General features: G+C 50.4%; 1 protein-coding gene across 2 annotated transcripts in view; it reads right to left on the bottom strand.

The window, feature by feature from the left end:
• The window catches only part of NECAB2 (N-terminal EF-hand calcium binding protein 2), a 74519-nt gene extending 61926 nt beyond the window's left edge, over window positions 1-12593 (bottom strand). Inside the window, exons 1-2 of one of the 2 annotated variants that reach the window (XM_039382579.1) lie at window positions 12474-12593; window positions 11280-11443 (exon numbers count right to left, since the gene is read on the bottom strand). In XM_039382579.1, the coding sequence (XP_039238513.1) occupies window positions 11280-11375 (96 nt within the window). In that variant the 5' untranslated portion in view covers window positions 11376-11443; window positions 12474-12593. Of the gene's footprint in view, window positions 1-6863; window positions 7142-11279; window positions 11444-12473 lie in introns of those variants that run through there. The other variant, XM_027750056.2, reaches the window with a different exon arrangement.
• Between the last annotated feature and the right edge of the window lie 626 nt (window positions 12594-13219).

Genomic DNA, 13219 nt, shown 5'->3' with positions numbered 1-13219 from the left:
ATGCTGATTATTTCTGGGCTATTTGTTTCATCAAAACATCCCCTTCTGTTACTCTTCCCACTGCTTTGAAAGGAAGCCATTGCAGCCAGTCTAACACAGAAGCAGAGATGACTATTTTAAGATCACCACCCCACTAAGCCCAGCTGAGAGAGGGAGAGTGGGAAGGGAAAACCAACAGGTGAAATATAACTTAAATGAGAGAAAGGCTCAACCTGCAGTGCTCTGCTCCACAGAGCTCTTAACCTTACAAGGGATGCTTGGAGCAACAGGAAAAACAAATAAGAAATGAAAAAAAAATGTTTAGAAAGTGAAGTATTTATGTCCAGCTTCACTAAGTGAGTATTTTAGAGCTTTAACTCCCCCAGATACTCCTTAAAGGTATGACTATTGCAAATGAACATGGTGATAAAAGATCACACTGGCTGTATTATTTATCAAAGTTTATTCTACAGGACCAAGCTGCTTGTTTTTTTATTGCTAATGGGCAGGATTTATTCTTCTAACTTAATTGGACCATGTAAAATTTGCACACATAAAAATTTAAAGTGGGACACCTGGAGGGAAAGCAATTTAAGACAGTCATCTGTCAGCACAGGCAGGCACTGCATCAAGGTATGAACACTGGAATGAGCACTGGGAGGCTGATAAAGATGTAATATACTCTGTGATAGCCTGGTAGTGCTGCCAAAAGTGCTGCTGCTGGGAAGCCCCGGGATTTATGTTCTAGCTCATCAAACAAGAGTGCCCTCCCACACAGAGCCCAGGATGCTCCGTTCTGGGCTGGAATTTGTGGTTCCCCCGCGGGAAGGAGGTGCTCTCTGCACGGGAGAGGTGTGAGAGCTGCTGGTAGAAGGGAAACCACAGCCCTCACACCCACCTAGGGACCAGAGGGCAAACCCCAAGGGCAGCTGGGTGCCAGGCTCCCAGGGAGCTGGGGGAAACAACAGCTCCAGCTGCTCCCGAAGGGAATGCAGGCAAGGATGCTGCAGGAGAGGATGCTGCAGGTGAGGATGCTGCACCATCCCCAGCACAGAGGCTGCAGAGCCCACCCCGCCCGGTCCCCGTGGGCTCTCCCGGCAGCTCCGGCGCTGACCCCTCACTCAGCAGCACCAGCACTCAGACTCGGGCACTCAGACTCGGGCACTCAGACTCGGGCACTCAGACTCGGGCACTCAGACTCGGGCACTCAGACTCGGGCACTCAGACTCGGGCACTCAGACTCGGGCAGGCAGCAGCCCTGGAGGTCAGGAGAGAGGAGGTGATGAAATATGGATGGAGAAGGGCCCTGTCCTGCCAGGCCCTCGGCAGCGATTGCTCCCCTGGCCCCGGGGGAGGGAGAGGCTCCCGAGCAGGAGCTGCAGCTGCACAGCCCAGCAGGAGCTCAGGCTCGCACAGCCCGGCCGGGGATGCTCCTCCTGCTCCAGCTCTGCAACCCCCGGGGCAATGCACGGCTCTCACACGGCAAATGAGAAATTATCCGGTTCAAGAAGTACTACAGCAACCATCTCCCCCATCGGCTGTGCTCCGAAGCTATTAAGCAAGTCTCCTGAAGCACAGGCTGTCTCAGGGGGAGCCCACAGGATGCCCACAATAAGGGCATTAACCCATTTTACAGGATTTACCCAGGCAGTGCATGCACTTTTCTGTCTGCAGCATACTTAGCCCATTTACCCGATGTTTAGATGAATATAAACACTATTTTCTCTAGAGCAAGGAACTTCTCTCAAGATTTCCAATAGGTTTTCTTTAAATATGTGTTTTAGCTGTACTCTCCAATGGCTACTACAGATATTTGACTGGCAGAAGTAAGCAATTCAAAACCCCAGTGGTAATAATAAACTTGAAAAAAAAAAAGATGGTTTCAAATTTTAAGATTGAGTTCTGCCTTCTCAGAGCTCCTGGATGAGAACATGCGACACTGGAGGCTGCTTAATGGAGGTTTTCTCACCAATTTTATTAAATTCACACAAGCACTCCCCTAAGAAGCCCAAGAATTATTACAGGGTTTGTAGAGTTTATTATCCCTTCAGCAGGTTAATATGATGTTGATTTAAAATAGAATGCAGCTGAGCTGAAATTTTGTTTTCCATCATAATGTTGGTGCAGAATCAAGGACAAACAAAATCAAGTGTCATGCATGAGGAAAGCCTATGGATGAGAAAGCATTCAGAGACCAACATATACCTAAAAGAATTATTAATCTGCTCACTATGTTCCTACATTCCTGTTCCTCACCCTACAAGTCTTGATGCCTCCTTTGGAGCTGAGACAAAGCTTTATATCAGGTATGGCCTTTCCTTCTCTAACTCCAGGTACCAGTAGGAATTCCTCTCCTACAGCCTCTCTGTGTTGCTCTTTCTGGTAATGATGTGAGAAAATAATGACCCGAGGGTTTGACACTTTGGGCTGCATCTTTAGACATTCTCAGGCTAATGAGCATTTCCCCACAAGGAGAAAGGTTTGATTTTGGTGTTTCAGTAAGGAATATGCACTGGTGTGGAAACACTGTCCCACCTGGAGTGGCTCCCCACAAAACAAAGCTGCTACAGAGCTCCAGGTCTCTGGGCATTTTTCCCACTTCAAAGCAGATCTTTTTCTTTCTCCCTTCCTCCCCAAGAGAAGAGCAGCTGACACCACGTCCTGGCCTCTGCTTTCACTGTTACCTTCTCTTTAGACTTTACCTAGCTGTCCTAAATAAAAATTGCATGAGACAGGTAAGAGTTGCACTTGGTGTTCTGACCTGCTGATGTTCAGCACTAGAAGTTACTTTCCCATAAAGATCAGCCCTGGGTGCAGCTTCATTTCAGGCACCCCCTTCCAAAGCCCTGAAGATCAGAAGGGAAAGGACGGGCTCTCCTGTGAGATGATGTTCCTTGCAGGGAAGGAAGAGAGCCTGGCTGTGCCCTGCCCCTCCTCCCCAGCTGTGCCCTCCTCCCCAGCTGTGCCCTCCTCCCCAGCTGTGCCCTCCTCCCCAGCTGTGCCCTCCTCCCCAGCTGTGCCCTGCAGGTAGCTCCAGGGAACGATGTGGGAAGGATCTCACAAAGGGAGGACTAAGGAGGAGGGAAACTGCCCTCCCAGTTCACTCCAAGAAGTGAGAAGGTAAACAAGGGCACAAGAAAGGGAGGGAACCAACCTTAAAAAAACCCACCCCAACAAACAAACCAAAAACAGAGGAAAAAGGTCAAAGCAGAAAAGGATTGAGAAGGGATTCCTGAGGTTCTTGTGGCTGCAATAGCTCTGCTAGCAAGGCCTGCACTGGAAATAGTGTCACTGATGAAACAGGTGGAAAACTGGCAGTTCTTGGATATACATTTGAAAACGAACCCCTGGCACAAATCAAATTCCCTGTATCTTCCATCCAGACACCTCACTCAATCCCATGGGGCTGAAGAAGTGCAAATCAGATTTGCCATGTTAGAGAGGGTGCAAGAGGAGCCATAAGCAGGAGAGATGGATTAGAAATGCTTTTTCTGACCCTGTCAAAGAAGAAAAAAGTCAGATAGGGATCAAAATTAGTTTTCAGCAAAAGGCGGGGTAGGTAAAACAAAAAGCTTCATCTGACCTGAAATGAATGGCACTGCATTCTTCAGGAGCACTGAAAATAAAGCCAAAAAGCAACAAATTTGGTCCCCATTGGCAAAGCCAGAAAGGGGGGCAGTGATGCTGTGCCACTTGGAGCACAGTCCTGCCTTGGGAATGCTCTCCCATAGCCAAGGCTGATCCTTACAGAGCATCTTCACCTGCAGCTGCTGTGGCTCACCGGGCTCTGCACGTGCTGGACTTCACTCTCCTGCTGCTTTTGGCAGTGACACAAAGGCAGGAAGAGATGAGCAGGGACAATCACCTCCATTTCTTCTGCCACCAATGAAGAGCAGCTCTCATTGCCTGGTTTTACTTGCTGCCTATTTTTGGCAATGTTTAGGACTTCAGTATCTTCTTCATTAGATTGTTACCAGGGTTCAGGTAATCTCCAACTTTAGTTATTTTTTACACTTGGAAACCTACAGCTTTGAGCTGAACTAGTGAACATTATTCAACCTTTTTTAATCCTTTACTTAAAAGGCCACAGGCAAAATAAAAGAAAACCAGTGAAGCCAGCCCAAAGTTACCATTCATCCTGCAAGTGGCAGCAGCCAGCTTGATGGCAGAAGACATCTAACCCCATTTCTTCAGCCCTCAGTTTTGCCCCACAATGGCACAATTTTGTTTCTTTGGTGGAAAGAGCCCAGGGAACCTTGGTCTGACCCACCAGCCACCCTCGTGGAGAAGTCAGAACAAGAACTCTGGGAACGGCTGAATCAAAAGAAAGCCAGAAGAGGAAGCAAAAGTGACGAAGGTGCTCTCAGTGTCAGAGCCATCTTATCTAATTCACAGCCAAACCCAAGCTTAACCCTCCCCCAGCCCCCAAGGGACGGCCCACACAGCCCCACCAGCTCATGCAAGAGTGTGAGTTCAACATAAAATCTTACAGGTCTTCTGCTTCATCCTCCCCCACCCAGAAGCTGCACTGGGTTGTGCAGTAATGAGAGAACCGGAATGAGTTAACAGGCTAACAGGTTCTCACCCCTGAGCATTCAGTGGGATGTTTGTTACTTTCCTGCTAATGTGTGAAAATTGACCTAAATACATGTTCCCATGTTTAAACCCTTTGTACGAAAGGAGGGTCTCACAGGGCACGGGAAGAGCCTGTTCCAGTGAAGCCACAACTTCAATTGGCGTTGCTATTGTGACAGGAGAAAAAGGAGATAATCGAGTTCTAGGGGAGGAGGAAACAAAACCCCTAAGCCCACAAGTCTTACATTTCCAGCATCCACTTCTACTTTCAGCAGGTGAGAAAGGGCTCCCAGTACCATTGTGAAAGAGAAAAACGATCAGGAGCTGCACAGCCAGTTCTATTGTATTTCCCACTGAAATAATACAATACTTCACTGTGCTTCCCATTCTGAAAGTTCATGGCTCGCTTCCCGAGCTCAAACCTCAAAGTGGAAAAAAAATTCACCTGAAAATATTAAACTTGAATGGAAAATATACCATTTTGGTGGTAAAACAGTCCTAATTCAAGAACCTCTTTTATAAACTTAATGATGCTCCCCAATTGTATTTAATTTTTGTATTATTATTTATATTTATAATTGTATTTATGCTCTGAGGCCCAGATTCCAGACTGGTGTAAGACTTCGGTAATTTCAGGGCAGATGAAAAAACAAACACACATCATGAAAAACCAAACCAAAACAAAAACCCAAACAAAACAAGGACAACAACAAAACCCAGGAAAAAAACTCCAAACAAGTTAATTTAAAAAACATAACAGCATTAGTCGCACTTGTCCTTTCTGTTTCCCCACGGAGCCCATTCCCCACAGCCTGCAGGACCATCCCAGCAAACACTTCTCTCCCAGCTGCTTTGGGCAGCTCAGCAGACACAGACACGATGGTTCCTCGGGGAACTGAAACGCTCATCAGCCCAGGGTGCTCAGAGGTGGAACAAGTTTTGGACTCTCCAGCCCACACCAACGCCCACAGGGGGCATGGCAGAAGATTCAGCACATTATTTAGAAATGCAAGGGCTTGTTTGGAAGAGCTACTACTGCCTATCCTTTCTTTGAGGAGGCTGGAGGAGAGCCTGAGTTATCCTTTACTACAGCCAATGCTTCAGTAGTTTATTTTTGCATTCACTACTTTTTTTTTTTTTTAAGATAGGAGATGGCAAAGCTGAGGATCTGTGTGTTTAATTACTGGATGCTGTAGAAAGACTGTAATTACACCGTTTGCACTCTGGTTGATTCCACCCCATTCTCCCAATTCATTTAAGTGCAAATAGCCTCGTTAGCTCCCTAAATCAGAAAGTCTATAAATGCAGCAGTTGTGGCGCTCAGCACCTCCCTACCAGCCCCCCCAAACCTGGGAAAGGGACCCGGAGTCCTGCATCTCCATTCAGTCAGGCTAATACCTGGATCAAGGACCTACAGTGCATCCTCATCCCACTTGATTCAAGGGATGCAGGACCTGGAAAAAAGACTGCAGAACCTGGGGTGCACAGCCACCCCTAACCTGTTCAGAGGGTGCAGGAAAGAGGGTGCACTCCAATGCACAGCTAATCCGAAGAGTTCAGGATCCTGGCCAGGAGATGAAGGATATAAACTACATCCCTGTGCCCAGCTGGTCAAAAAAAAAAAAAAAAAAAAAAAGCCAGCAGGACTCGGGCTCATGGCCAGCCACTTTGGGGTGCAGGACTCAAGAAAGGAGGGACCGGATCCGGTCTGCACCCCGTGCCCAGCCTGGGTGATGCAGGACCAAGGGGCACCTTATTCCCAACTCTCCCAGTGAGTGCGGGGCAAGGAGCCGCGGGACCCAGGCTGCACCCTCAGTGCCCAGCCAGCCCAGGAGGTGTAACCCCCGCCAGCCCAGGGCACAGAATCTGGAAAGGCGTTGCTGGATCTGGGCACCCCTACGCCCAGCCAGCCCGGGGGAGGCAGGACCTGGGCTGCATCCCACCCCCAGCCAGCCGCGGGTGCCGGACCCGAGGAAAAACCCTGCTGCCGAGTCGCTCGGGGTGCAGGACCCGGGGTGCAGGAATTGGGGTGCCCGCAGGATCCGAGGGAGCAGCCACAGGAGCCGGGATGCGCCTCCTGCCCTGCCGGTGCGGGACTCGGGGAATAACGGCGATCCCGAGGGGGTCGGGTGGGTGTGGGACCCGGGTGGGTGCGGGACCCGGGCGAGGGGATGCGGGACCCCCCCCGCCCACCCAGCCGGGGGTCGCAGGACCGGGGGCGCAGCCGGTCCGGGGGTGCGGGAGGCGCGGACCGGCCCCGCTGCCGTGGCCGTGCGGGGCGCGGGCAGGGGGACGCGGGGAGCACTCACATCGAGGATGACGGAGGTGCCCTTCCTCTGGGCGGCGGCGGCGCCCGGGGCGAGCAGCTCCCGCTCGGCGAGGCCCTTGTCGCCCATCCTGGCGGCCGCCCAGCGCAGGAGCCCGTCCAGCCCGCGCAGCGCCGGCGCCGGTTTCCGCAGCAGCCTCTGCACGCCGGCCCGGCAGTACCGCGCCGCCTGCTCGCACATCGCTCAGCGCGGCCTCATCCCGCCGACGGGGCTCCCCCGCCTTCGCCGCCGCCTCCTCCTCCTCCCACAGCCCTCGGCGGGCGGGTCCGCGGGGGGACCCCGGGGGGGGCTGCTGCCCCGAGAGCGAGAGGGGGGGGTTATTTTGGGGCTGGGGGTAGGTCAGCCCACCCGGGTTCCAGCACAAACCACCCTTTTAGTTATTTTCTGTCTAAAAAGACTATTCCTATGGCGTGTTCTCTACCCTCCATAGCCCTCCTACATCCATAACAGATTTTAGTAGCTCTTTGTAAGGACAGAACACATTTCTTGCTAGTAAATAAAACTTGCTCCTGAGCGCCTATTCATACTCCAGAAAGCCCCTATACAACCAACAGCCAGCAATTCCACCTGGGGTATTGCAGCTCCCGTGGCTACAGTGCTCAGCTGGACAAACATTTCTAACCCTATTTTGCAAGGATATTCCTTTGTGATACTCTCGTCCTCAGCTACACAGGTCAGGATTCAGACTTGCAGCAGGGGCAGTAAGTCTTCTGGACAAAATGGCACTGAATCATTTCATCTCCCACTCCCCACCAGAGACGCTCCCTGTTGGAGTTCAGACCCATAAAGGCACCAAAGCCAGAGAGCTCAGACTCAGACACTCTTGGAGGGTTCCCTAGAATTCCAAAGCAGCCACAGGCTCCAAATGGCCTTTCCCACATGCAGCAGCCAGACCCCTCACAGGCAGCTCTAGGGGACTTAATGCTCCACCAGGGCCACGTCCCCAGATTAGAACATCTCTGACACAGGAGCCAGCAATCCCAGCACCCCATGCAGTCATTACACACTTCCCACACTGAGTTGTGTGCCTGACCTGCAAATTAGGAGCAGCGTGATCGCTCCAAAAGACCTGACCAACTACTGCTTGAAGAGAAACAAACAGCAATAAATTATTTCTTTCAGCAGTTCACACATTGCAGTGCTCCAGAGCCCAGACCCCTAGCCCAGAAAAGCCTACCTAGAGCAATTATTTAGCCTCCTCTTCTAACCATACATCTTTATTCAGGTAAATTAGGGTGAAAGTTCTGTGTTGGAGGTGACAGGTGGGGAATGTGCATTTTCCTTTCAGCTGCTGCTCAAAGAAAAGTGAGTGGGAGCCTGGTTCTCTCAGCTGCAGTACATGCATAATAGTTGGAAGCTCTTGAAAGGCTTTCAAACAAATGGGGCACAGAGCAGTCTAGCAGTAGGTCAGGACACCCATGGGCTGAGCCCCTCTTTCACCAACTCTCACCTTTCAGGGTTTCTTTAGCCAGCAATAAAAAATGCATGGGCCTGTACCTCTGGTGGCCAGAACTATTGTGCTCTTTTGTACTTCTACAATCCTCAGATTATTCCTGTGCTTCTTTCTCCTTTAGACTTTCCTCCACTAAATGGCTGGTTCAGACTGTATTGATCATACCCAGTGTAGGATTACTACATAAGCTTGTTAATTAAAACTATTGACTCAATAAGTTTATACATATGGTTCTTTGGATTTTCCTTCCCATTTGCCATGAATATTCACAGAATATTCTGAGTTGGAAGGGACTCACAGGGATCACCAAGTCCTTAAGTGAATGGCCCATACAGGGATGGAACCCACAACCTTGGCACTGTTAGCACCATGCTCTAACCAGTACAGCTAACCTCAGGGTTTTATTCATTACTTGGATTTGAATTTTGAGGTTATTTCTGTGCTTTTGTCAAAATCAGTTCTTCTAAATTCAAAACCAGTTCTATGGCATTTAAATACTCATTTTTCCTCCTAAATGGATCTAGATAGAAAAAGTTTTAGCCATTCAGGCATTAGGAAGAAGCCAGCCATTTGTACTGGGTTGTGTTCCTTGGGGCTATTTCCAAGTTTCTATGAAGCTGAAGTCTTCCTTTGAGGAAAAAGTAGGAAAGACTGTTTGATTCGGGTGAGGAAACAGAGGAACCCTCAAGGCATATGCTCAGGCTGGTGCCAGCCCATGTCACACCACAGCCAAGGGGGAGGGCAGGGGCACAGACCTCACGTTTTGCTTTGTGTGCCAAATATCCTCCCCTGCTTCTTGCCAAGGGAGACAGGATACTCTGTGTCCTGTGCAAATAAACACAACTGCAGCCAAGGCACCGGGCTTTGCCAGCCTCTCTTGCCGTCCCGTGGGCTGGCTGTGGCACTGAGCAGCCCCCAGCAAACAGCCACTAACCAGGGCCAAAAGAGGAAACCAAACAGGTGATGGACAAGTGGAGACAGCAGGGTTTTCCCTGCTGCAGAACATCCCCTGCCTCTTTAGCTGCAGCTCCCAGGCATCCACACACTTGTTGCTCTTCCACTGAAGGTGGAGAGAGCAGGACCAGCAGCAGCCACTGCTTGCCCTGGAAGCTTTACACATACTGCAGATGCTGAGTGGCACAGGAATGAATAGGAGAGAATACAACAAAACCAGCACGGATAAATCCAGACAAAGGGCCTCCCGGGGAAAGCAGCAAGCATTAATGACAGGTGTTGATGGACCCGGAGTGCCCAGGCCCTGCAGAGCTCTGTCTGCTCCCCCAGCCCGGGGGGTTTCCTGCGGGCAGAGCTGGGCCCTGCCCGGTGGTGTCGGGCTGAGCTGTGGGAAAGGGGCAGTGGCTGCAGCTCCACCTTCTCCTCCTCGACACCTAACAGTGAGCCTCCCCACAGCTGCACCAGCCAGGCACAAACACAGCCCCAGACCACCACAGTCCCATGAATGAGGGATCAGCAGGACCAGAAGGTTTCTGAAGGCTGGGAGAGATCAGAACTATTTTCCCTCACCCTCAGCCCCACAGTCAGAAACTCCATGAGATCTCAAAAAAGGGCTATTTCCATTCCAGTTTCAAGTCTGATCATGACACAACAGTTTTTCCTGCCTGGTGAATGTGGAGCTCAGCACAAAGCACTGGTTTACCCCATCCCTGGTGATGTTCACTCTACCATCTTTCACACAGGGCTTATTCAGGTGCTACACACAGTATTTTCCAGCCACTTCTAGAAAGCCTGTTAGAGCAGGAGCTCAAACCATGTCCTGTAATTTCAGATGAGAGGCCACTTGAAAAGCCCAAGGGCTTCTCTGAAGCCCTTTGAATTCTGCCTTCTCCCTCCTGCCCCTCTGCACACAGCAGGCAGCTTTATTTAATTAAAAACTTCCAACAGGCAGGACCTGCAGCCGTGCTTGGTGCAAAATGTCACAAACGACTTGCTAATATTGACTAATGACTGAGGGATTGAGGTTAATCCAACAGTTAATGGCGGGAAGAGAAAATGGCAACCCTGTCACAGAGAGGGGAATTAGGCAGAGGCTGCCTGCCCAGCCCAGAGGCTGTAATGACACTGTAGTGCCTGTATTAATTTCTGTTTCTTGTAATGCAGCATGGAATCACCAGGTGATTTTATTACAATTCATACCCCAGCTTGAAAATGCCACACAGCCAACAGCACCAAGGTAATTTACTGGTCTGAACTGAAGAAGATCCACGTGCAGCAGGTGTTAACTCCTCAAAACACAACAAACCCCCTTCCCTCTGCAAGTTGAGTAGGGCAGAGCCCATGGTTTGGGGAACACAGCTCACCCACACAGCTAATAAAGTGTTAAGTCCACCCCAGTCACTGGGACTGTGGGCTTCTGCTCCAGCCCTGCAATCAGGGGTAGTACAAAGCTTCAAATGTACCACTTTATGCCAGATTCAGCTCAGAAGTCTAAGTTCTTGTTTAAAAACAAAATGCAGTCTTAGCCTTTAAATACCTCCAGAGCATCTTCCAACCACAGTTATTCAAATAGAAAAAAAACCCCTTTTCAAGCACTTCTGCATCCAAACATCCCTTCCTGCTCCAGGACCAGCACTGCAGCCAAGGGGGGAACAAGCAGGTCCAGCACAAGGGGAGAGAGCCCGAGTTTTTCTGAGGAATTACTCAGCCCACCCAATGCTGCAAATGGAAACCAGGCACAATTTGAGTTCTGGTTATTGCTGGTCATGATCCTAAAGGAAATCTGGTAAAGGGGAATTACAAGGACTACCATCAAACAAAACTGCTGCAGGATAGGCTATCATAGTTCTCAGATGTCCAGACTTCCCCAGAGCTCTAAGACAATTCTCCAGACCAGTATGAGGAATCATCACCACAAGAAAAAAATAAAGTAAAAAAAGAATTTCTGAAAACAAAAATCAAAATCAAGCTCCAATTTGTAAGAGACTCACCTTCCAAGATGTAGTCTCATCCTGGAGAGGGCCTGGGAACTGTGTGGCTTCTCCCAACCCCTCAACAACAGCAGAGCTCCTGGCTGGGCTGGGCATCCTTTAAAACCCAGGACACCTGGGCTGGGGGCTGCACAGTTGCCTTTCCTCCACCATTTAGTGGGAACCTTAAAACCCAAAGAATATTGCCTTCTTGTTATTCTGAGTGTAGGCAAACAACAGACAAAACCCTTGTGTTGATGGCTGCTGACACCACAGGGTGGTGGATGGTTTTGTTTTGGTGTTGCCTATTAAGGGGTGTTCCTGATCTCTGTTGTTTTGATAATTAAGTGAACATTTGACACCCAAACCAACACACCTGTGATTAAAGTTACAGGTCATTGACCTGATAGAGCTTGTGACTGTGCAGTTGTAGGGAAGAGATATTGTAACCTTAATCTTGCATGTTTATTACTTGCAATAGTCTTCACCTAAAGCAGACCAAAACATTTTTCCCTTCAACATGTAATTTAGGTCAGAACTATTAAGAATAAGCTAATACATTTCTGATGACCTTTCATATTTACCCTTTGTTTCTTTTGCCCCCTACACCTCACTTCAGGTTGCATATAACAGGATAAAAAGCATGGAAATGGGGAATTGTAGACTTTCAGATTTCTAAGCCTGTGTGTTGGCATGACCACCAATTTAAGACGTTAAAGTTATTGCACCTGAATAAAATATTGCCTCTTTATAACTGACCTCCCCAGTTGCTACATAAAACAGATAATTTACACAGTCTCAAAATGCATCTGCGAATTGTTGAAATTAAAGCTCTCAAGCTTCCTCATAGCAAGAGGGGGGAGAGAGGGACTGGCACTTTTCCCATTGCCCATACCCTTTGTAATTAATTTCTAAAGTAATTTCCTCCTTTGCCCAGCAGATATCATCTCTGCATTGTGCATTTGTGCGAGGAAAGAAGATCTCCCCAGTTTATTTCTGACAATAGACACGGTTAATTAACGTTCAGAGAGTGAAAGCTGACAGCTTTCAGAGTCAGTGGGACTCCCCCTGGGGTACCCCGGGCAGGTGGGATGGCAAAGCCCCCGGTGAGAGCCCAGGGAGGGATGCAGGGGGCACAGGGCAGGGCAGGATGCTGGCCAAGAGCTGCCCCAGGGCATGCTCAGGTTAGAGAGGTAAAATAGAAATCCTTTTTACTCTTACGTATTTAGCCCGTGGCTAAAGCTGTGAACACGTGAGGGTTGTTCAGAAGGGTGGAACGCTGGCCGGGGTGTTCACAGGTTGTTCGGAAGGGTGGAACGCCGGCCGGGGTGTTCACAGGTTGTTCAGAAGGGTGGAACGCCGGCCGGGGTGTTCACAGGTTGTTCAGAAGGGTGGAACGCTGGCCGGGGTGTTCACAGGTTGTTCGGAAGGGTGGAACGCCGGCCGGGGTGTTCCTGTGCCTGCAGCGCTGCTCTGCCCTCACAGCGGTGCCGAGACCGCGGGACGGGAGCGATTTCGGCACAAAACCTGTGCTGAGAGAGACTAAACCAGAAGCCAGGTTTGCTTCTCCCAGCCCAGCAGCCCAGCTCAGCCGGGCCCGGGCCCTGCCGGACCTGCTGTCCCAAGGAGGGGTGACCGAGGCCATGGGGCCATCGCGCTGTGCCCACATCGGGGACCCCTCGGCAGCTGCCGCGGGGCTGGAACTGCCCTCAGCGCCCTGGAACTGCCCTCGGCCCCCTGGAACTGCCCTCAGCGCCCTGGAACTGCCCTCGGCCCCCTGGAACTGCCCTCGGCCCCCTGGAACTGCCCTCAGCGCCCTGGAACTGCCCTCGGCGCCCTGGCACACGCAGCACCACAAGTTTCCCGTAGCTCCAGGGTTTGCTGTGTATTTACAGGTGGCCCCGCTCCCAGACGGGCCCCCCAGGGCTCCCTGTGGTGAATGAGGTGTGGGGAGAGCCCGT

Source organism: Pipra filicauda, unplaced genomic scaffold (assembly GCF_003945595.2).
Source record: "Pipra filicauda isolate LSUMZ 115617 unplaced genomic scaffold, ASM394559v2 scaffold273_size1055052_pilon, whole genome shotgun sequence".
NCBI lineage: Eukaryota > Metazoa > Chordata > Aves > Passeriformes > Pipridae > Pipra > Pipra filicauda.
This window is presented reverse-complemented; position numbering and strand designations above follow the sequence as displayed.